We start from the raw sequence: 25579 nt of genomic DNA on the forward strand, positions 1-25579 counted from the left end.
CAAGCTCTGACATGACAACAAAACGCATGAATTTATTGGAAGCCTTTTGTGCAGCCGCACTGATCAAAAAGAGCTTAACCATGCATGCTGTCAGCTTTTAATTTTCATAATTCTTTGGGTTAGTAGGCCACTAGACGGATGCATCGATAACGGCAACACTAAGCAGACAGTGGCCAGGAACTTTACAAGGTTTTCATGCCGACGTTACATACCTTCCCAGCTAAAAATTTCTAATGCTCCCAGTTGGGGTTTGCTAATTTTTAAATACACAAATATAAGTGTTCCCCTAAGATTCAGGGTAACTATTTAATCTATGCGCAGGGTTTGCATCTAGAAAATCCAAGAATTGTACCAGGGAAGAAATGCAGGAAGGAAGGACAAAAGAAACGGCGGGGGAAAGATGGACTGAGGGACAGATGGACGGATACAAGTTTCAAATATTGGGAAGCAGGAAAATGTCTGCAACCCTTTCCTTTTCCACACTTATCAAGACCTAGACAATATTTAAATCCTAATCCGTACTGCAAGATAATATAGCAGACTGCACAGGAACCAGAAGATCCTAATGCTGCGGCGCGGAGCACATTTTTCCCCCCGTGCCGATCTCACTCACTTAACTTTAAACAGAAATTGTTCGGGGATTAAAGCCACGCACCCTGTTCAAAATTCACCGTTTTGTTAAGACCCGTAAGACGGCGGAGATGAGAAACCTCACGGAGACACGGACCCGTCAGGTTCGTAGCTCTGTTTAATTTCCCTTCCACCGAAAGTCTGTACCTGTGTACTGCAGCACAAATCCGTTACTGCTGAGGGAAGCGTCGCTGCGGAACGCCATGAAGAGCGTGTTGGAGCTGCTCTCGATGCGATCTGGGACGTCGGTGCCATAGAAACTGCCCAGCAAGGGGCTCAGCGAGTCCGGCCCGTCGTAGATGTGCAAGAAGTCGTAACTGGGCTCCAGGCTGAAACTGGTGGGAGACGATCACATGAAAAAAAAAAAAAAAAAAGAATCAGGATATCTGCTGTGTGGATGAGCAGCACAACATTCATGATGACGTACTCAATTCAGCAGCTACAACAACTTTCATGTGACGTGAAGCTTACTGGTTGAAGCTGAGAGAAATGACGTAGTCCAGTGTGACGGTAACTCTCCAGTCACACTCTCTGCCATGTGGGTACGGCTCAGGATAGTCTGGAGACAGAATCAGCCCACTCGGACCCGTTAGGTTCCCGCCACATGGAGCTGTGGAAAGAAAGAAATTCTTTAGACATCATCAGAATACATAGATATTTGACTGTAGGAATCTAAAATTAGATAATAGTCTCTCATGTTTATAGCAATGAGATAACAATAAAAGTAACAATACAAAGACATAAAATTAGTCCTGGGGTATTTGTGCAGAAGACGTGCAGCAATTTAAACTAATTGGGATAGTGGAAGAATCTCATGGCATATTGTAGAATCCTTGAGTAAAACCCAACCATTTCATAGTATCCTGGTTGTCCCACAATGACTTAAAAGAAAATGGTAAAACATGATCTAGTTGCTTATACTGGAAACAGAGAAGCAATGATAATTCATGCCGTTGCTAAAATAGTATAACATGTTGATTATTAGGGGTGTAAATCAGCAGCTTTATTACCATACAATGTTACATCGATTTGTTTGGATGACAATACAATATTTGACGATATCACAAATATCAAAGTATGAAACAACTTTGATTAAATTCAATTCACAAGTCTGTGATTGATACGAAGCGACCTCATCTGCTCATTTAATACTGTTATCTAAAATGGTAAACTTACAATAAATAAATAAATATGATTTGACTGTTTTATTTCTAAACTCTTACAGGTATCAGATATTTACATTAAAAACAACATTCTCCTAATTTCAAAATAATGTTTGCTCACCTGTTCACTATAGTCCCATTGCTTACAAATTTCAAAATAAAGGTATCTCTTAAAAATGAGGATATAGATCAACATTTTTATTTTGCACCAATTGGATCATTAATCGTTTAATTGATGTGGATCAATGTATTGTTAAATCCCTATTGATGACAGTTATTATACATTATTTATGAAGTTAAACACTCACTAAATCTGGAAGTTGCAGCTTGCAGCTAGTCGGCTGCAGTCTACTTAACAAAATTGTCTTAGTAAGAGTGACAGGTGGTGGCGCTCTTTTAGTCCACTAACCCAGCCTTTTATTATTTCTATTAAACCTAATTTGTCTTTCTTTTAAATAAGGGGTAAGCCTAGCTGTCTTGTTCGGCTGCCAGCTGACCAGCAGTGCACAGCAACAAGTGGGGGTGGGGCAGTAACTAAATAAAACATCAGTCACTATATTCCTTTCATCTCATTAAAATAGCTAGACACAATAAGAACAGACTGATAAAGTTTTAGAGCTTTAAAATCTTGACAGCGCCTTTTTACCAGCGACTTGACCTTGCCTAGTCTGAACCTCAGATAGACTTAAAGAGCCACTTGGCATCTTTACTCAGCAGTAACAACAAATGTGTGATAACATTCACATTAGTTTCTGATCCAGAAACGCTAAGCAGAATTAATGAGCGCGTGCTGTTTTTTTTTTGTTTTTTTTACAGAGCACCTGTGCATGTTGGGGGGTCTGGTTGCCAGAAGAAGCGGCCATTGATCTCTGTACATGTGATTCTGTTGGCCCCCTGCAAGACGTAGCCAGGATCACACTGGAACGCCACATGGTCCCCGGGCTCCCTGCTGTCGCCGCTGCGGGTACCGTTGGTCGGCATGCCCGGGTCATTGCAGGAGGTCGCAGTGGAGACTGAAACGGCAAGCAGGCGCTAGATCACAATGTGAAAAGGCCAAAGTGTTGCATTGTGGGAAGTGGTTGCTGTTGGTTTTTATAGCGTGTGTCAAACTTAATCCCGCTCAGCTATGTCCCAACACTCCCACCTTCTCCCATCGCCTTCTCTATTTTCATGCTCACCAGAAAACTGCAAAGCAAAGCCTTGTTTGCTGGTAAAAAAGTCTGTGGTGAACTGCAGAGTGATTGTATTGAAGGTGCTGTGAGCATCCGGAGGCAGCGCCGAGCCGCTCAGTTCCCTCAGCAGGACTCCGCCATCCTGCGGACCATCCCAGATCCGAAGCACATCGTGGACCTCCTCCGTGTGGAAAACCAGGAAATGCAGACTGAAAAGAAGCACGAAGAAGATACAGCAACTGTCAGGTACAATGAAAACCTTATAGAAAGCATCAAAGCATCGAAGAAAAATGTGCTTACTGTCTGACTAATGACAATTACATGGGATATTTCTATTCGTCTGAATTTAAAATAAACTGTACTCTGAAAAAGGCAGATTTAGTTCCCTTGCATGTTTTAAACAAACACAGTTGTGTGAACAGAAAGCAACAGACTCTCTGAAAACCAGTGCTCTCCACAAATCTAGTATTTATAGAAGAAGACCGAGAGAAGATTTACGGAGAGGCAAAGAGCCAGTTGATGAAAGACATCTTGTTCGCAGTTTTGCAAAATCCATGCAGTAGTAGCAGCAGCAGAAATCTGCTCAAAAACAACTGACTGTTTAGCAAAGAAGAGACATTTCACTCTAGATGGCCAAAGCTAGCAGAGACACGCCCTTAAAACAATTGCAGTTGTAATGGCCGTGAAAGGTGCTTCCATAAAGTAAATTATGCTATATTTTCCTTCCACAATTATGCACTACTTTCTGTTGGTCTATGACATAAAATCCTGATAAAACACTTTGAAGTCTGTGGTTGTAACATGACAAAACATACACACATTCAAGAGATATCAATACACCACGTTGTCTTGTAACTATGCATGTAAAGTCAACATGTGATTAAATATAATTGAACACAGAAAACTAGACTAAACGTAGTACAAATGAGGGAACGATTACTATTTTGTGGAAAAATCACACAAGCCAGTTTAGGTTCTGTCAATATAGAGCCCCCCCATCCCCCCGCCACACACACCCCATGTCAGTCAAACCGATAGGTCTGCAGCAGCATTTTAGAGTCACTCAAGATGCCAAAAAGAAGACGCTGTCAAAACATCTCCCCTTCAATTTGGTTCAGACAGCTGTCAGCCAGCTGGTGGTCCAACGGATCCGGAATGCGTTTAGTGCTCTGGAGGTGCACTAGCACAAACAATGCACGTTCACAGTAATATAGCGCTTAGGGGTTTGTGTCGCAGCATTTGAAAAAATGCAGCGGATAGGGCTCAACTAATTACAAAAGTGAGCAGCTTCATGTCCGCTTCTGTGAAAGGTAGCTTTGATTTTGGATTTTTGCTTCTGTGAAACAGAACAGAACAAAGACTAAACTAACAAGTGAAGCATAACGGTTGTGAAGAGGAATACAACGTTAGGTTATAATTGTGATGGGCTGTGGGAAAATGTACAGCATTAAATGTATGCTTCGCAGTGCCTTGTAAACGCATTCATACATCTTCAACATTTCCTAACTTCGTCCTAAATTTCTATAGGTATTAGTAGGCTTTTATGTGATAGAGCACCACAAAGTACGCCTCAGATGAGAAGTGGAAGTGGTTTTGAAAAGTCTTCACAAATAATCTCAAAAGTGAACCAAACCCTCTTTACTCTGCACTGCAAAAACGGAACTAAAAATAAGTAAAACTTTCTTGAAATGAGTGTATTTGTACTTTATTTGAGCAGGTAAATACAATAATCTGCCAATGTAATAAGATTTTTGCACTTAGGATAGGAAGAACTCATCTCCATCAACTTATTTCAAGTGCATTATATCTAATTATCTTATTTTAGGAGTAAAAATACTCTTTCGATTGGCACATAACCTCTTTACCTGCTCAGATCAAGGAGAAATGCACTAATTTCAAGAAAATTCTATTTATTTTTAGTTCTGTTTTTGCAGTGTGATACGCCTAATTCAAATCCAGGGCAATCAAGTTGAACTCATACGGCTCCTGTCCCTGAACATGCATTCATAGTGAAAAATAGTGGTGGCATTTTGCGATGTTAGGCAAGGCAGGCCTGGTTTATTCGTTTCAGTAATAAGACAATTCGACGTTCCTGTTACAAAATGTGAAAAAGTTCCAGACACATTTTCCGTGCCAATCTTTAAAGGTATCATAAATACCCCCATCAGTGAGATACAAAGACATAATATCATCCCAACAGTTAAAATAATGCACAGAAATTCTGCGTATGTTAGAGTCATCGTTTCATCATTACATTGTACTAATATTTCCCCTTAAATATTTTTCTCCCAGAGGCTCTCGTGTTCTAGTGATTTAACTTGAAACGAAAAAGTCAGGCCATTAAACTTCTCACAGAAATCCGTCTGTACAGCTGGACTTATTTTACCGTTTTTGTCCCGAAGCTTTAGGTCGACTATCATCAATCTATCCGGTACGCGGGTCTTAAGTTCGGAGAGCTCTGCCCGAGTCGCAGAGAAGAAATGCCGGTCCCTTTAGCATCCGCCCCATATTGCCCACATAACACTCGCAAAGCCTGGAGCTAGGTATGATAGCGAGGCGAAAAAGCAACCCGCTGATACGTTGTCTTTCAGCAACAGGTTACCAGCATTTCTGCATAATTGGTGTCAAACTCTGATTCCCTTACTGTCTGATGTGTTAGCAGTAGCCTTTGGCGACTCAACAATAGACTCTCTGTGTCAGTGTACATAACCCCGCAGATAAGTCCTGTCACGACGCTTATGCATGAAGCGCTCATAAAGTAAACAGATGCGCATAGACGCGCTGGCAAATATTCACATAAATGTGCAGTGGAAAAGTACTTTTGAAGTTGTGCCGCATTATCTGGGCTGACAACCGTTCGAGCGCTTGAATCGGCCGGAGCAAAAAGAGAAACATGCAAGCGTATGAGATGACCTATTTGACTTTGAGAGGCAGCACTCCCCGTTCGCATTTTTTTTCAACGTTTAGGCGCTGGCATAAACATGGGCTTAGTTATGTTATACTGCATACATTTAGTCAAAAACAACTGTTCTGTTAGTTTTAAGGAATCAAAGGTCGAGTTCAAAGGTTCTGCGCCCATACAAGCCCCCCCCCCCCCCCCCCAGGCAGTCGGATTTTATGCTAATCCGGTTATGAAACCCTTCAGATACCAGAACTCTTTCATGCTCCCCCCTCCCAACACTTCCTACGAGATTTACAGAATTTGCACAAATTAAACAAAAAAAAAGAAAGAAAAAAAGGTTTTCCAGTGAGTGTGTGTGATTTGTGTGTCTAGTATTAATGGGCACGTGTACAGTATGTGCGAGTAAAGACAACCAGGGAAATTTCCATGATCACAGTCAGTATCGGGGGGGTAAGTTATGAGTTGGTTCCGTGCCGATGCGTCCTGTGCTCTAGCTCGACTCGCAGCACTGTCAAGCTTCGGAAGGCATCATATTCTGCTACTTGATTTATGTGTTTGAAGGAAGATGAAAGGGTGGGTGGGATGGAGAGAAGTACACTGAATAAAAGCAGAAGGTGAGGAAGGCAATGAAGAGAAAGACCAGCGTTGATCACTGCCGGGCTTGCCGACAGAACAGGAGGATGGGAGGAGGATGAGAGGTTGATGGAGAGCAGAAGAAGAAGCTCGGCGAAGATGGAGGGATAAAGGGCGAGGGGACGGATGGATTTGACCAATGTGGGTAGGATGTTGGGATAATTGCTTCTTTTTATTCAGCATCTAAATAGCAGATAGATCCCTGTCACGCTCAAAAAGAAAGATGCCATATGGGGGTTGCTACGTAGTAAAAAGAAATGATGGAAAAAGGGTGAAAGTGCTGCAGGTGGATTAGTGAGGAAGGGTGACAACACTGGCACCACACGGCATTCTCATTTCATTGCTTAGAGATTTCAATAGAACTTTCCTTTTCGTTAAAACACTCCTGCTGGTTGACCCTTAACCCTAAGACTCCTTTTTTCTTTTTTATCTCTCTGTATATATATATATATATATATATATATATATATATATATATATATATATATATATATATATATATATATATATATATATATATATATATTATAGCATTTAAGACAATAAGAATAAAAAAAATGTCAATTACCAAGCAGGAAAAGTGACCTTGAAATGCATTTCTAAGCAACTAGCACCCAGAAGCAAACTCCCTGCTGCTTTTTCACCAATGTTGTTATTGTTATTGATTTTTTCATCAATTTAGGCCTACTGTTAAGACTTGTTTACTGTATATCGGCATTCAGATATTATTTTGGGTCCATATCACCCAGCCCTAATATCTTCGCAGCACCTGAAGAGACTACATTAAACTTTTCTGCGTTCCTAGAGGCCCTTCAAGGCCGGCACAGGGGAGCCAGATTCTGATAACAGTGTTTGTTTTGGTGCAGGCTGACTTTTTTTTCCTGTCTGTCTTACAGTCTCACTGGATCTTCTCAATGGCGAATCCAAACAGCCATATTTGTGGTCATTCTGCCAAAGCCAGACTTCCAACTTGATCTATCTATTCCATCCAGCCAGCGAGTCCGCCTTGTGTCCAGCTGCAAATGTCCAGCTGTAAATGTCCTGCTGGGGCACAACGGTCCTCCTTTGCCCAGTTTTCTGGTTGGGAAAATTTTACCAATTGCGTTGAGAGTCCAGCTGACCAGATCCATAAATTACAGTTCGGAGGATGTGTAAAGAGAGGCTCCAAAAGGTTTGACAGAAGCAAGGCAAGATACGGGGGAGGGAGAGGGAGAGGGGGGAAACGGAGAGGAGAAAGAAAAACGTCCGCCTTCACCAAGAGCAGAAAGAGAGAAATGAAAACTCCCCTTTGACAGGAAGAAACCTCCAGCAGAAGATGGCTCAGTGCGAGCGGCCATCTGCCGCCTCAGGAGGAGTGAATTCTGCAAGTCAATGACTTGATGCAATCTGCTGGGTTTCCTTGGATAGAAAACATTTTGACCAATCTGTCTGGATGATTTGATGGAACTGACTCTGTAAAGTGCCTTGAGATGACATGTGTTGTAAATTGGCGCTATATAAATAAACTTATTTGATCTGATTTGCTGTGACTGACTGGGGCGTTTGGGAAGACAAAGTATACACACATACATGCAAAAAAAAAAAAAAAAAGGGAACATGGAGTACTTTTTATGTTGAAGAATAAGTAAAGTGTTAATTAATAGGAGAGAAAAGCAGCTAAATAGATACACTCTGAGCTAGATGTAAAATTTTAAGGATAAAAACAGTACACGGAGTTAGTTGCAGCAACGCCCCCTTTAATTGCTGCCTCTCCACAGGAGAGGAGCCTGACAACTAAAAGATCTGCCTCCCACTCTACTTTTAGAAACTCTAGGAACCCCCAGACCTGAAGTGCTCTGTTGGGAACATATGGAGCAATCGGATCTTTGACGTATGATGGAGCTTGATTATTAAGGGCTTTATATGCACTCTTAAAAATAAAATAAAATGTGTTGGTTTTTCTGAAAAACTTGGCAGCTGGGGTTACCAGAATTTGTCGTTTCCTTTTTATTGAAAGTAGGCTGACAGGATGGGGGGAGGGAGGGGGGGGGGGGGTCTGAGAGAGGAGGAAGACATGCAGCAAAGGACCGCAGGCTGGAAATTGAACCTGAGTCAGGCGAGTTTTGATTATAGTGACGCAAAAAAATCCTACATAATACATAATAACAAATAGCTATTAAACATACATTTAAAGATTACAAGCAGTCCACAGTTTTAACATGTGAAAGATGCAGGTGGTTCTGTAAACTGGTTTACATTTTTATTGTAATATATAGACTTTGCTTACATTTTTACTGTATTTTTTACAGAAACATTTTGTTGACCACAGCTGCCAACGTATGTCAGTAAAAACAACTGGTGTTTTGGTGCATTGGCATTTTTAATTGTACTCAGGATTTAACAGGAAGTCAAGAAAGAGTAGCTAAAAGACAGAAAAGAAGATCTCTCGTTTTAATTTTAATCAGAACTATCTCTGTAGCGCTTCGGACTAGCTGAAGGCATTCACAACTGATTTGTTTAGGCTCGGAATAGTTGAACCAGAGTTGGCACTTTAACTGAACTGACACAAAATGTGTTAATGCTACACAAATCAAAGATCTGTGGGTGTTTTTGAGCTTTAAATTTTGATTAACTAAAAGAAATGAAATCCCAGCCTGGGGCCTGGCGTCTTTCTAAGCTCTGCCTGGGGTCATTCTGTATGGAGTTTGTGTGCTCTCCCCAGGCGTGTGTCGGTTTCTTCCAGGTACTCCAGTTCACACTCCAAATACGTGCATGTTAGGTTAATTGGGTTGTCTAACTTGCCCTCAGGAATGTGCGTGTGTGTGTGTGTGTGTGTGTATTTAAATGGTTGTTCATCCAGCATGTATGTGTTCGCTGTGATGGATTGCTGACCTATCCAGGTGCACTCTGCCTCTCACCATACGATCAGCACCCCTACCTCTCAGGTAAAGACAATTTATCAATTACAATTGGATGGATTTAAAAATATATGTATATGATCCCTCTTTGCCTCGAATGAATATTGTATTAAGTAAGTATTGCTATTTCTTGAGCATGTTAAAACCACAATCTGCAAGGTGTTTTATTAGAATTTTATGAGATAATCCAACACAAAGTGAGGCATTATAGTGAGATGTACTGTGCTCCTTTCTTGTTGCAATTTCTTTTTATAAAGGCCAGATTTATAAAGTTCACAAGCAACAGGTGTCTTGTCAACATATTATTTCACCAGACTGTTTAGGTTTAAGTGTTGGTAGGTTTGCAGGCCATCTCATCATCTTTCCATGTTTGGATGAGGGCTTTAACAGAGCTCTGTGAGATGGTCACAGCTTGAGGTATTGTTTCAGAACCTAAAGGCTTTAAACTTAACCAAATTTTTTATTTATTTTTTTTCCTGACCCACCTTGTGCAATCCTTGGTCCCAACAATCCTTTTTGTTCACCAACGTTCTCAACAAACTTCTGAGACCTTAAGATGGATTTAAACAGACAATAAACTATTTGCTAATTGGGTGACATCTGAAGGCAACTGGTTGCACTATATTATACTTATAGATGTTTTAGTAATATACAACACATTATACGTTTTTATCTCTATCTAAGTGTTTTAAGAAAAACAATACCTTTATTGTCCGACAATGGGGAAATTTGGGTGTGACAGAGGCAAACACACAGGCAACTACACAGTTATTTGCAATGAGAATAAAGAGTAGAAGAAAAAGAGCAAACCTGTCTAATCTAAAGTTAGCTCTAAAGGAACACCAAGAGTAGAAGATAAGAGTAAATGCCAGAGTAAATATTGAGCAATGGAAAATCTATGTCACAGTGGAAAAAAAAAACTCAAGCCTATTTACATAATACACCATAATAAAATATGCAATATTTACATAATGTACAATAATACAATATGCAATATGCATAGTAGGGCAGCAGCATTACAAGTTACCTCAGCATGTGGGAACAGTGTAAACAATTAATGGATGGATCAGAACCTGTGCAATGATTAGTGTGATGTAAACAGTTTTGTCTGTTCGGAGCAGCTGAGATTATGAAGTCTGACAGCAGCTGGGAGGAACGCCCTATGGAAACGCTCCTTAGAGCATCTGGGATGAAGCAGTCAGTCACTAAAAGAGCTCTCCAGCTCCGCAAGAGCTCCGTGCACGGGGTGATGTTATTTCCCTTACAGTCCTTCAGTCTCCCATTAAAACACATTAATGTTTGTAGTTGCAGTGTCACGAAATGTCAAAAGGCTTCCGCGGAATGAACCCAGTGCCGTTGTAAGGCTCTGTGCGACTCTTTCCATACATTTACTTTAAGTCAGACTGAAGACAAGGAAGTCTTGATCTCCTCATGCAGTTAACATTCTGAGGACACATGGGGAAACCGTGTTTTGGAGTTTACAGCCGAGGGCTCTCCTTTTGCACTCGGTCGCCCCTTAACAAGATAAAATAGTTCAATCAAGTGTCAAAGAAATCGCCGTGAGGAGATGAGATGGAGAAGAGAGAGATGAAACAGATCTTAAGGATCTCCTCTGATTCCGCCCTAACTGTTTTGTATTCATACGAGAGAAACGGAGAAAAGGAGTAGGGACTGCTGAGGCTTTTCTCATCTGAATCCAAAACAGTATTGCTGCAATCAGGGGTCCTGCAAGGAGTCTTCTGAGTAGGCGTGTGTGTGTGTGTGTGTGTGCCCGAAGACGATAAATAATTAAGCATGTGGAGGGGTGCATGGATCTGTGTGGTATGAGCGAGATGCGATATGTAAAGCTAAAGCGGTCTTGCAGCTGGCGAATTCCTACAAACTAATTGAGATGGCATGAAATGTCACAGTGGGAGCAGACTACATCAGTATGTGTGGCGTTGGCCCCGTGGATCATCAGGATGCAAACACATCCATGCAGAGAGCTTTGAAAGACAAACAGCCGAGACATCTGAGCTGATTTGACACCTGGCCAAGCCTAAACAGTGGTCAAAGCGATCTCTTTCCAGTCCATTTATTGTGACGTCAATGATGCAATAACAACGTAAGCCGTGCAATCCTGGGCAAAATACGTCTGCGATTGTTCTGAAAGCAAGAGAAGGAGTGAGACAGTAAGATAAAAAGCGGTGGTTCTAGGAAACACGCCAATAAGTCTTGAAAGTATCATCTGTGGCAACATTTATTCCTTTGCTTCTGAGTCTAAATCCTAATTATCAGCATCCATGAATAAGCTGATCCGGTTGTCTCCAGAAGACGTTCAAGCTCCAACAATGTCACTGTCGGCAGACGGAAACTGGCAAAAACATCTGAGATTAGGGAGATCTTAAGAAAAAAGGCAACGACTTGAGTGAAAGCAATTGTATCAGAGACACCTGAGCCAACCTGGGTAAACCAGTATTTTCACAAACTGAGGAGCAAACAGATGACTCATTTTATTCAGAAACACTTTGCTTTGTGGGACAGCTCTGTGAAAATACTACTAATCTTTTTAGGCAATATGATCACCTGTGTTTTGTCAGTCAGATAAAACTTCAGAAGGAATATTGTTCAGGGTTAAAGCCAATGAAAAACTTAATCGCTGGACTGGTGCAAAACTTTGGTTAGATTTTATCTGCAGGTGAGATATTTACCACTATGGTATCCAGTGAAGCCCGTCCTGATAGACGGTTTCATCACCCCAGTATTTAGATAGTCTCAGTGTATAGTAAACATGACTGAATGAAAGATTAGATGTTTAATGTAGACTTAGCTGTAACGGGTTGTGATTTGAGATTTACAGAGAAACTGGTTGCTGATATTGGCTGCTTTTGCACTTTTGATGAGGCTCTGACTGGCGACCAGCTGGTTGGAAAATAAAAAAATCTGACTTTTTTCCAGATCAGTGAGCACATTAATGTAAACGTTACCAGGTCGCATTGAAAACACTCTTCTGTGAGGAAGCTGCTCCTGAGAGAGGGGGACAAAGTTACCTGTGTTCAGCTGTAATCTGGGGGTTAAAATCACATCAGAGGAATCACCCAGATGTAAAAAAAAACTTTTACAAAGAACCTGCGCCGGCTGTTCATTCAAGCTGCAACAATGTCAATGCTAATTGATTTGTTTTTGAATTGGCAAATGAAGCAAACTGGCTCAGAGCCAACTCCTGGTAATAGGCATGTCTAAAGATTAGCAAAGTGACATGCTTTAACCATCAGTTTTTCAACCTCTGTCTGGTATGAAACATGTAGGATTGGGAAATGTTGCTAGTTCTTTAAAAGCTATATTAAGGCGAGGACCTTCATTCTCTAGAGAATACAGAGAGACTGGTCTTTACATATAGTAATGGTGATTAAGCTGGTTACTAATGCAGTGGTCAACCCCCTTTGGCATGGTTCTGGTTTTATTGCCACACAACCTGGAACTAACAATGATTGTCAGGGAGTTCGCACCGTTAAAACTTTAAAGATGTATTTTTCCATTACATTACAGGTTGGAAGGTAACAAAATAGGTAAAAAGCCAAGGGGTTGAATACTTTTGCAAGGTACGGTATAAGCTTCCAAAGCCCATTTAAAGTGTGAACACCTAATGATTCTGTCTTTATTTTGGTATCGTAAGAACCCTGTTCTACAGCATTTGCCCTCCCATGCACGTAAGGTGCCATCAACTCTTCTCTTAATTACACACAATAATCACTGACAAAACCAAGACCAGGAATACATATTCTGACTGTTGTTTAATGGTAGTTTTTAAAGAGAAATACAAATATGTTAGAAAAAAAGGTGCAGGGGGGTCAGAGCTTTGTGAAGTGATCAGAATTCAGCCTAAAATCTCTGATCAGTAGTTATTGTAGTAAGTATATTATTCTTTTGCGTAACAGTTTCAGAAAAATAAATATCAGTTTTTACATGAGGAATAAAGACTTGTTCAGTATAATATTGTATATTGTATTCATCCTGAGTCTCTCTAATTTGTGCAGCGGTAACCAGTTGAATTTAGATCCGTGAAACGGCTCGTTGCCTCCCTCATCACCTCCATTTTTTTTCAAGTGTTTGTACTATCTCTGTCTGCAGGTCTTCCACACTCCTCCTGTTTTTCTGCATTCTCCTATCAATACCTTTTAACTAAAATGTCATTAGGCTGTTTTTTCCTAGATGCCTACAGTCACAATAGTGCTGCTTTTACATAAGTTATTCAGTTTCACGTGAAAGCAGTGTTTTCCGGTGCGCTGTGGTTGCCATCTTAGGTCCGCATCCCTTAATAGAGAAGGAATTCCTGGGCTAATGCATTGCAGATTATTTTCAATTATAAATGGCATGCGTAGGATCAAAGCCGTGGATATGAATAATGCTTAGCAGAGAAATGCCAGAGACCCAGTTGATGTGAATGCATCGCTCAACCTAAACCAGGGAAAACAGGAATATGAAAATAAATTCATGCACTTATCAGCACATTGTACGATAGGAGGTAATGGAAAGGATGCCGCAAACAGCTACCAACATGCAGAGCGTTTGGATTTCACAGATATTTTAAACATTTTGGATTATCCTGAAAATATGACCTTCATCTTAAATGGGCATGGTTGCAGTTAAATGTAAGCAAATTAGCTAACATTTGCAGCTGTATGCAGACTATGTATGAAATGTCTGTCTATAAAACCACATGTCAACTAAACTTGCACTGAAATAAAACCATAATAACCTCAGCATGTAGACAATATTAAAGTCTATTCAAAGCAGAACACCCTGTTTACATAAGGTATAAAAAAAGCGACATTACTCCTAAATCATTCATTTGTGGTTTCTTTAAAGCCCAAAGTGCTGATATACACTCCCATCAAATGATAAAGAATAAAAAAAGATAAAACATAAAGAAACAACAATATATTATAAAAGCAAGGTATCTATGAGGAAAGTGTATCCAATTTATGGGAAGAGAGTCTCCATTTGAAATATTGTTTTGTGTTCTCTTTCTCTGTCCATCTGCATGTGTTGATCCATCTGATTGTATTCTCCTTCAATAAATCTACACCATGAGTGCTGTTCCTGTAGCTCTTTGGCCTTTTAAAACTGTTACATTAGCTGGCATTCATACTCTATCAAACAATGCCTCAATACGCATCAGTTGTTGGATTCAAAACTGCCCGTTTCAGTGGCTAATAAAAACGAGAAGGCCTTGATATCGCTGAGCACATCATTATATTTACAGCAGTGTTTACCGGCGGCACAGTCTTTTTGCTCTAAAAGACTGAACAAAGATGTTATCTCATTTACACCTTTACTGTAAAAAGCAAGAAGGATCACTTTTACATCAAAGTTTGTACATATCAAATGATCCTGTCACGAACATGTGTTTAACTCAGGTGTCGACAGCCTCAGGGTTGCCTTGCCTTACAGTAAAAAAAAAAAAAAAAATAGTCTGAAAAGGCTTTTTTGGAAGGGTTGTCAGGGGTAAATCGTTCCTTTCTCGAAAGAACACGGGATTTCCGGAAGCACACTCCATAAAAATGAGACCAAGGTGGAGAGCTTATGCGGTGAAACAAAACAAACCCACATCCAAGTAACAAACGATCTGGTTAAAAACCTTTGAGTTGGAACTGCACTTAAAGAAGCTCAGAAGATGAAGGTGACTAGACAAATGCAGAAGTACTGTGGAAAAGGAGTCAGTCAGTTTCTTGTATGGTCACACTCTTGCAGGCAAAAAATGCCAAATACACCCAAAACAAAATAAAAATGAACCAGGATATTGTTGTTGGTCAGTCAGAATCCACAACATAGCCAGACTGAAATGCAACTGAAGAGTCTATATTTAGTTATGCAGAAACATCTTCAAGAAATCCTCAATAATTTGAAGCACTAAAGGGCAGAAGACTAGTCTAAATATCTACTACCTCATAGGCAAGAGATTGGTCGGATGAAAGAATGTGTCTTATTAGAACTATTTCTGTGGCACTAATTGGTACTGCAGATTAGCGCCAATTCAGGAACACGCGTTCAGCAGCGAAGAGTGGATGCATTTCTGAGCCAACAAGTTTTAAGTTTGTATTGCTGAACTCCAATCGCTCGGATGAGAGAAGAACGTTACGTTTAATTCAGAACTCTTGTAGGGCTCTTCTTCTGCAATCACTCCTGCTGGAAGGACAATTCATTTTGTCAGTAGCACCTCCTACAGTTTTTTAAGAGAAGTGCAGCATGTGGTTAAACTAATCTTTTTTAAGAAAGCTCATTGATTGCATGTAGGTTTATAGCGTTAACTAGCATGCTATTATATGTGTAATATTCTGACTGATCTCCTGAACTATTATTTTTGATTAACTTTTGTGTAAACAAACTGCTATGTGATGGCACTACCTATTTTCTTTTTGCATTGTGGCTTTTTTCAGACAAATAAAATACTGTAAAGACCTATGTGGCTATTTTTCTGAAATTGAAGATTTTCAACCACACCAACAAAAACCCATTATGGGATGTTACGAACTAGGACCCGCTGGAGGTTTCTCTTACATAGTAGGAAACCTGGAGACTCTAAGGTGATATTTCTTCTCACTGGTTTCTGACTTGGATATTGGCCAACAGAAACTCCCTGAAGATTGATTACACAGCAGTCTGTGAGAGTGATCAAGACCACTGCAAAAAGGGATGGAGAGCGTAAACTAAATTATATAGTGTAGAGAGGGGGTAGAATTTTAAAAAAGGGAACACTGTAATGAGAAAACAACAGCCGACGAAAAAAAAAAAAAAAAGAATACCAAGGTTATTGTTCAGACCTGATAGTGCTTCCTGGAGCAGCTTCGATGGTCCAGACACAGTGCAGGTTGTGCTCATATGGGGCCGGGTAGCCAGGAGACAGAATACGACCGGCAGGCTCCTCCTTGATTAGGCCCCCACACTCCGCTAAAAGGGAGAACAGAGAGCGGAAAGACTGCGAGATGAGAAAATCTATGAGCACAGATAAAAACCATTAATAAACGGTACAGCAATAAAACGCTTAAAATGAGAAAACTACGGCTTCCATTGCCAGGAAATTACACACAATCGGCTTATTCTTATTGACGCAGCAGTCGGTAACACGGACGTGAAGCTTTCCATACACTCGTCTGCAATTTGAATGATGGGGTGCCAGTCAATCGGGTTCAACACAACACTGCGCAACGCTGGCACGAAGAAAGCAAGCCGCTGTTAGGGCGCCGGCCTCCTCCTGTTGCATTCAACGGCCGAAGGGCAGAGGGGGCCGCGTTTCTATTTCTTCCCCCGGCTTAAAGTCATGGTTTGTTATCAGAAAGGCGACGACTGAGAAGAAATGTTCAGTGTAACAAGTAAGAAGTGAAACAACTCACATGAGTTAATTTAACACAGTCGATCAACTGTTAATCTAACCAACCCGCCTACCCACCTCAAATGAAGCCCTTTCAGCCGACATCTTGGCAGCTCTTATTTGCAGTGTTTTAAGAAAATGCGCAAGTCGGGTAATTCACATATGACACCGACTGAGTTTTTGAAAGATTAATAGTAAGCTTGGGATGTATCACAGGAGCTAACGTAAGACAAAGCCATCACTTCTGTTCTCCTCTACGATTCCAAAGCTGTGTAAATCTCTCAGAACCGCTTTCTAAAACCAGCCCAGGTAATTTTTTCTTGAAAAGGTTTGTTCCTGCTCCAGTAAAGTTGCACAGAGCATGAGTCATCACAAAATGTAGAATGTTTTGTAATATTTACCAATGAAATTCTTCGTATGTTTTTTTTTGTAAGCCAATGTAATATGGACACAAACGACAATGTAACACTAGATCCCACAACCAAGATTTGATACTCAGTATTACCATCCAGTAATATTGGACACATTTTAGATTTTTTTTTAAATATAATATATACCACAAACAGCAATGTATTTTCAAAACTATTACAATAGAAAATCTAAAAGGTATATTGTACATTTGTATTCATTCCTTATATGCCAGGTCTACAACTTAGGAGGGAGAATCTGTCGACAGATTCTCGTTCCCATGCTCAATGATGACTTTGAGAGAAAGCCGTCAGACGTCCCGTTTCAACCCAAACTTGAGAGCGGAACGGAGGTTGACTTTCCAGCCGGGCGTCAAACCTAAAGACATGGCCAGAGCAACAGAGTGGTATAGATCAAAGCATTTCTGTGTATGTATCAGATTGGCCCAGAAAATGAAGTTGTTTCCCTGACGCTTTGGATCCTGCCTGAGATTGCGCAATTAGGAAAGAAGACCAGGAAAAGTTTTACTAAACTGGTGGAGACATACTGCAAAACGCAGCAGTAACTGCATCAGAAGGTGGTTCCACTTCCACTTTACAATTATGTTCGCCTTTGTGGCGGATTATGACGTTAAATCTCCAAATACACTGAAATTTGGCATTATGAGGTGACAGAATTTCAAAATTGGTTCAAGGGGTGTGAATACTTTTGCCTAATAAACTGTATGACCTACAGCTTTTGGCTTTCAAGGCATAGATATCTTGATTTTCAACTCTATTCTTTCTCGCCTTACTCACCTTGCCTCACCCAGTTTTTTTTTTGTTTTTTTTGCTTTTTTTGTGTGTGTCCTGACAGCAAAAAAAAAGAAAAAAAGTCCCACCGACAGAAATAGTCACTAATCTGGCCTAGAATTCACCCTAGCTGTTAAAATATCACCTCCACTGAAGTCATGCCAAGGAGAAATGTTTTCAGGGATACACAGTTTGCTGAATGTTGTTTACACCCAGACATGAAATTACCTGTCAGTGTGGGTTGAAAGGGGAGCTGAGCAATACTATTCTAATCACACTGGTCGATGTGTCAAGGAACACCTGTCAAGCTGTTTTTTATTCCTCTCTTCTGGCTGGTTTTCTGAAAGACTGCCAAACTGCTCCTCCGACTGGGTTAGCATTTTCATTAGACTAGCTGAACACTATAGACATAGAAATGGATGCATCTATGGCGCTCTTTCGTCCAATTGTTCCTTCAAATAATTTACAATCTTTGACCCTCAAAAGAACCTTAGAGTCATGTAATGCTTACTGTGGCAGGGAATAATGTTATATGGCAATGATTGATTTAGTGGGGGAAAAAAATGTGAATTAAAGCAGGTCGTAATCGCAATGCGATGTGTATATTAAAAGAATCCAAACACAGCTTACAATTTTAGTTAGATAGTGCGGTGAATATGTTTCTGGAAAAGCTGTTTAAATAATAATTAAAAAAAGATCTTTGTTTAAAATAGGAGATTTTAATTAAAGGCTACTTGCAGCAATCATGTTGTTACGATGAAAAACTGGGTCAGTGAAAAGAACTAAAGCTCGCTTGGATTAACAGCAAGTCAGTGAAAAAACCAAAACGCTAAGTACTCTGAAAGGACGTATGATACAACATAATGCAACATAGCATGTAAAACATAAATATTACTGATGTAAGAAAAGGTAAGTGCCTTAGTTTGCCAGCTAAACTTTTAGCAACTTTCTGAATTCTCGCAGCTTCACGATATTACAACACTGTTTTTTGACAGAGAGTTTTAAAGAGTTTTTTTTGCTAAATTTCATCTCTGGTTTGTTAACATTTGATGAACTGTACTTATTCAAGTTTCCAGTGCTACCGAAGTAGCAACGTGGTCTTAATGTGCCAATTTCACAAGGAGTAGATTTTTACAAAAGAGGACAACAGGTGGTTTAGTAATTCTTGAATGGATACATTTGGAATCAATGTACACAAATTTGAATATTTGTGGCCCAAAAGGCATTGTAACTCACCGACACAGAGAGGAAGGGGGCTGTCCCAGGCCCTCCGCTCCCCCCTGAGGCAGGTGAGCACCTCGGGGCCTTTTAGGGAGTAGCCTGGGTCACAGCTGTACGACACGGTGCTCCCTGCAAAGTGACCTTTGTCTTCTCGCTTGTACCCAAACTGGGGAACACCTGGATCCTCACATTTAACCAGCTCAAAACCTGCAGGGGGAAAAAAAAAATATGAAAATGATGACAGGACAAAGTGTTAAAGTGGAAAGAATTAAAAATTACACTACATTGAAAAATTATTCATATCGCTTGAACTGTATCATCTTGTCACATTACACAACCCGACTTAAAAGCATTCTCATAAAATTAAAATAAAATAAAAAAAATGAAAGACCTAATTTGACACTAAATCCTGCAGGTGTGTTGCTGGTCTCTACTAGACTGACCCATTTGGAGACATACATTTTTCTTGCTTACTCTTAGCTTCAAACTTGGTGACAGTGAACAGCTCGTGTAGATGACCATGGATTTTCAAGTCTTGCCACAGACTATCAATTGGATCAAGGTCTGGACTTTGACTGAGCCATTCTAACACATAAAGGATCATAAATCTGAATAATATCCCTCTAGTTCTGGCTGTGGGACTAAGGTGCCGCTTGACATTTCGCCTCTCTCTTGCAAACAATCCGCGTGGAGAATGGGGGGAAATTCTGCTCAGCTCGCTTTGTCGTGTCATCAAATAGAGCATCTATCTTCTTTCCAGTTCCACTCACCGTGGCGGACCTCGATTTTGCCCAGCGAGCCACGGTGCTGTACGTAAAGAGGAAAGCCGAACAACGCCGTCAGTGCCAGAGGCCCTGGTACCACCAGAGACTCACCCGGTCCAGGACTCAGTATAAGAACCTGGGGGACGGATCACCCTCCCGGACACCAACTACATGTGCTCTCTCTCACCGCTGCAGAGAGCCTGTCCATTTGTCAATGGTTAGTAAATCAATCAGTGCTCTATATCCTAACTATACTTTCTAAATATGTAACGTATAAAAGACATTCTTACACTTAAGTAAATGAATGAGGACACACAAATTGATAGAAAGGTTCAGGTTGTTGAACTCGAGTGCACCTAATCGCAGTTCATTTCGCTCTCTGCGCGCCATCCACATCGCTCGAAACATATCTTTCTCATCACGACCATCAATCCGATGCTCAACGTGTCTTTACTTTGGCATAACATGTAAATCACTCGCTCCATTCGTCTTGCTCGCGTTCTGTGTGAACGCACCTTTAGGGCTGTGTTGAGGCGAATCTCTGCCCCACTCTCAGGTCTTCTGAAGCATCTAACTATTTTTTTTTTTTTAGCACAGCCCTGTATTTCCCATCAGCCCTGACCACTTTCCCTGTCTCTGCTAGGAAAAGCAACCCCTCAGCATGACGCTGCCATCGATATTTTTTCATATCGGAAGTTATCTTTTCACGGCGACGCGCAGTGTTGGTCTATTCAGTGATTTGACAGCAAAACAGGAATTCTGCTGGCTGTAACATGAAAAAAAAAATGGGAAAGACTTCAAGTGGTATTTGTTCTGTTGCAAGGTAAAAAAAATATGCGGAAGACGGGATAAGAAAAATCCAATGTTGATTAGGCAGCGAATTAAGGAAATCTTTATTCGTTTGAAGCGGGTTATTTCTTACTGGTGAAGTGCAGTTCAAAGCCTTTACTGGTGTTCTCGGCGTTGCTGATGAACTCCAGCCACATGGAGCTGGAGGTGGAGTTCAAGGTAACGTCGAGTAGCTCGTTTCCTGTAAACACCCCCAAGAGACGAGCCTTATTACTGCTGCCGTCAAAGACCTGGAAGATGAAAAGGAGGGAAGGAAGCAGCGAATGAGTGGGAGGAGGCATCAGGTGTGCAAACTCAGATATGCAAACAAGGCCGCGGCGCGCGGAGTTGTGGAAGACGCGACTCCCGACGCCCCCTCACTTTGAGCACGTCATCATCCTCCAGTCGAAAGTCCCGTGCTCGCAGCTGAATGCCTTTGCCAGGCTGCGTCTGGATGGAGTAGATGCATTCGTGGTTGTTGCCGTAGTAACCAGGGTAGTTGGGCGAGAGGAGCACCCCTTGCATGCCAGTCACGGATGAGCCGCATTCAGCTAGAAAAAAAGGGGGAGAGGGAGCAGAGATCCAGGCAGAGACAGAAGGGGAAGTGGCGTCGGGGAGAGAGCAGAGGACGTGTCAATCGCTATAGGCTTGAAACGCGGCGGGTAGTTATCCGCGTTGTCATGCAGAAGGTGACGGGCAAGTTGATGGTGAGAGGAATATGGCGACTGACTGTACCTGAACGCTGGAGTGGCACATCATCATAATCACGCCGCAATCTGAATATGATTAACTGTAATTTCAGCTCTATCTGAAAATTGCTATTCATGGCTCACATCAGGCGAAGAGTCAAAGAAGGACAACATTTTCTATGGCAGGATCGCAGCAGGAATAGAAAATGCCCACAAATGTAGCCCGGCTTTTAACTCGGGGGAATGCGGCGCGGTATAATAAGGTAAGTGGATTAGACTGCATAGATGGAGAAGTGGGAAGTTTCTAAAATAGGGCAGACAGTGACAGAAGTATGAACGTGTCAAAAAAATGTCTCTTTACAGTGTTCCTTCAAAGACTTGGATGTGTCTCGAGGCAAAAAAAAAAAAAAACGAAACAAAAAAAAAACAGCAAGAACCCAAAAACAATTACCTTGACGACACAGACAACTAAACAATAGCACAAAAGGGACACGGGGATCTGTCTGCGAGTTAGCTCAGTTTAATCATTCGCGTGTCGAGTGGGTAACTGCAATCTCTGCAACTGAGATAAAGCAAAGATTGCCCCAATAAATCAATCCAAAGCTTCCCGATGTCGTTCATATGCAAATACTTCCCAACAGAGGTTCAGCAAATGCGGGGAAGGACAAACACGAGGAGGTCAGCGGCGGCCACGATGGGCAATTTATCGCTAATTGTGCCCATTGGGATCAAATTCATTCTCCTATCAACAAATAAATGTAGCAGTAAATGTTTGTTGTGTCATTAAAAAAAAAAAAAAAAAAACACGAAAAAGAAACAAACTGACCTATATCTTGACCTGTCATTCCCACGTGCATTCTAAACAAGCCACATCAATAATTAACACATTTCAGCTTTTTGATGGCATCCTCATTAAAACTGCTGCCCTATATAATTTGGACAAAGTCACACAGGCTGTGTCTGGGAAGCCGTCCAACGAAGAGACAAAACGTGGGCGTAAAGAGGGCCGCTAATGAGGAGAATGCTAAAGGAAAATGCCTCGTTTTCTGACATAATTGATAGTTTGGTAAATTTCCTAATTTGTAGTACTATGTGAAAGAGCTGGCTCGCTGGGATGACAAGAGGACTGGGAGTGTGTGGGGTGGGGGGTGGGGGGGGGAGCAAAAAATAAAGCATGTGACCACCTACCAACACACCTTGGCAGAGGGGAGCTCCACACCCGCCTTCTGCCCCCTAAGCACACCACCCTCGCCGGACCCTCTAGTCGGTAACCCGGGAAACAGGAAAAGATGAGGGCGTCGCCCACTCCGTACTGGAGACCTTTTCTGGTGCTGTACGGAGGGATGCCAGGATCCTCGCAGGGCTCCAAATCATATTCTGAAAAAAACAAACACAGCCGGGTTACGAGCTAAATTTACAGCCATAAAGACCATAAAGGAGACGACCGTCGTACGAGTGCTGTTTTTCCCCATCTTTAGCCCCGTGTTTTATTAACGTTTGTCCTTCCAGAGCGGTGCATTCTGCACATCCGCAGCAAATCTTTTGAGCCGCATGTGAGAAATACTAAGTAGACTTCACGAAAACTTGTTTGTAAAGACCAGGGCAGACCAGATCTCCTTATAAAAGATCTCTAGGTAGAAATTTGAGCCAAGTTCTTATTAAAAAAAATAGCAAACATATGTTCTGGTTATTGACACGTTTTTTTCCCTGCTGACCTGCTGCATGCACTCATTGCTAAAAAAAAAAAAAAAAATCTTGTCCATATTATATTCACTCATTTTATGTGAGACAAATATGCAACAAACCCAATCAGAGGAAGAAGTTAAAACTGGAACATACTTGTTACACATTGAAGGGTTGCTGATGGGGTTCGTCATCTCTGTTTCCTACAGCTTTGGCCCTATGTGTGCAACTCAAATTTCACTAGAAAGCTTCAAAATGTGTGTCAAAATATGTCAAAAGTCTCTCATCTACCATTTTCCTTTACTAATGTCGGCTTAACAGATCAATTATTGTCTCTTTTGTGATGTTAACAATTCAAATATTGTCAAAGTGGGAATAGCAAAACTTCAAAAATCAGATAAAAACATCAGATATTTAGAATTCCTGCAGGGAAAATCCACACTTCATACTTTTTTTTTTATTTTTTTATAGTCAGTATGCAGTAAAAAAATACACCACTGGGTATTTTTTATTTTTTTTTACCTGGACCTGGTTAGTCGTTAAACAATCTGGGAGGTATACATTTCATAATAATATTTCCACGGAAGAGAAGCTCTGTGTTTACCAAAGGATCTCCATAACAGAGAGATGCTCCAGTCCTATCCCAAGTCTACCTGTTAACGTTAAATCCCTTCTCTACGTATTCCACAACATCCCAGTTCAGGTTCCTCAATCCGCCTTCCCAGCGTGACTCTCCTCTATGCAATCAGAAGAGAGCTCGGCACGCCCCGGTTTTCTTCGGCTAGTGTAGCTCGGGACACTGCTGACGTCGTTCTCACCTGAGAATGTGATGTTAAATCCCTCGTACGAAACGGAAAAGTCCGAGAGGAAGCGGATCTGCGCCGTGTTGTTCCCGAACAGGCCTGCGCTCAACGGGGGAGGCAAAGTGGAGCCGGTCAGCCTCCAGAGGGGCTGGGAGAAACTGCCGTTCTCCGTCACCAGCAAATGGTCATGAGGACTCTCAAGGTGGAAGGTGTGGAAGGTGAACTGTACACCTGGTTTAAAGAGGAAACAGAAAAAACCCATTAGAAAAAAAACAAAACACATGACTTTATTTCCTCTGGGTTCAAGGTGGCGAATTGTTCAACAGTCGAGGTGATGTAAAATAAATGTAATTTCCAGTGGATTAATTAGTTTAATCGCTTTATCAGTGTCAGCAAGCTTGCATTTACCGGATCAGTTGCGATGAACCACGTTTTCAGCTTTACCTTTTAATTTTGGAGGGAAGTGATACTCCCCCGCATCTTTTTTACCTATTATTTATCAAACACATCCGCATAAAGCAAGCATCTGCAAATGAGCCTGTGTCAAATTGATGTGAGAGCTCGGCCAAAAGGGGACACGACTGGAGAGTCATCCCAAGGCGCCGTAGCCTCAGGCCAGCCTCTCAGCACTCTACTCCTACAAAGACAGCTTGTTCGGCAAAATAAAAAGGCCACTCAGTAGGGGGAAATGACACCGCGAAGGGTGTTAAATTTGACTGCGGCGTGTTTTGACACAGGTTTCCTGTTCTAACCTTTTCCGTGGGAGGTCTCGATTGTCCAAGTGCAGTTCAGGTTGTGTGGGTAGAAGTCAGGGAAGCCGGGAGAAAGGATGGTTCCTGCGTTGCCCTGGATATAACCACCGCACAGAGCTGACGACAGAGGCGAATGGAAACAGTGAAGAAGAGACCGTGAAGAAGAGGAAAAAAAAAAAAAAAAGCTCGGACAGACAGATTCATGTTTCTTGAAAACACTCCTAAAACGCTTTGTGTATTTAAGTTTGCATTTAAGGAGACATGCCATTCAACTAACAATAAAGCAGAAGATGGCGGCATTGAAAACATTAGCAGACATCAATACTGTCCCCAAATATAAAAGTGCATATGGATAAGGAGAAAAATATAATTCCTGGGAGGGGAGGGGGGGTGTTACTGCTGCATAATATAAAATATTTCTGAGTAGATTAGATGTGAAATGTAAAACACGGTCCGTTCAAAGAAACTTCCTCATCTTTCATGGCTTTTCTAATGACTCGGTAAGATCTAATAATATAAATGTGATGAAATATGAAGCAAACGCTGAAATGATGTTTCATTCATAAAAAAAAGCACCCAACGACGAACTGCGCTTTAATCCCCTTCATGACTGGGGGAAGAAATCTGCCATGTTTCTGGGTCAACATACCGTCGCAGCTAGGCAGGGGGCGGCTCCACTGGAAGTTCGGTTCGCACTCTAAGGGCTCGGCGTCGCTTAGCGTATACCCGGCGTCGCAGCTGAATGTCACCAGGGCGCCCACGTAGAAGTCGTTGCCGTGGCGCTGGCCGTTCACAGGTATGCCCGGATCCACGCAGTGGTCCGACTGTAGCTGCAGGGCTAGAAAAGGAGGGAGAGCACAGAGACAGTGAGCACCAAGTGGCAAGCAAATAA

General features: G+C 41.5%; 1 protein-coding gene across 2 annotated transcripts in view; it reads right to left on the reverse strand.

The window, feature by feature from the left end:
* Positions 1-25579, reverse strand: part of csmd2 (CUB and Sushi multiple domains 2) — a 340637-nt gene that overhangs the window by 115691 nt on the left and 199367 nt on the right. For both annotated transcript variants that reach the window (XM_021322558.2, XM_036144950.1), the window contains 12 exons: positions 25337-25525; positions 24688-24804; positions 23951-24166; positions 22638-22826; positions 21142-21311; positions 20855-21011; positions 19184-19375; positions 16201-16327; positions 2972-3174; positions 2615-2806; positions 1102-1240; positions 778-965 (listed from right to left, as the gene is read on the reverse strand). In XM_021322558.2, coding sequence (XP_021178233.2) covers positions 778-965; positions 1102-1240; positions 2615-2806; positions 2972-3174; positions 16201-16327; positions 19184-19375; positions 20855-21011; positions 21142-21311; positions 22638-22826; positions 23951-24166; positions 24688-24804; positions 25337-25525 — 2079 coding nt within the window. The remainder of the gene's footprint in view (positions 1-777; positions 966-1101; positions 1241-2614; positions 2807-2971; positions 3175-16200; positions 16328-19183; positions 19376-20854; positions 21012-21141; positions 21312-22637; positions 22827-23950; positions 24167-24687; positions 24805-25336; positions 25526-25579) is intronic.

Source organism: Fundulus heteroclitus, chromosome 13 (assembly GCF_011125445.2).
Source record: "Fundulus heteroclitus isolate FHET01 chromosome 13, MU-UCD_Fhet_4.1, whole genome shotgun sequence".
Lineage (NCBI taxonomy): Eukaryota > Metazoa > Chordata > Actinopteri > Cyprinodontiformes > Fundulidae > Fundulus > Fundulus heteroclitus.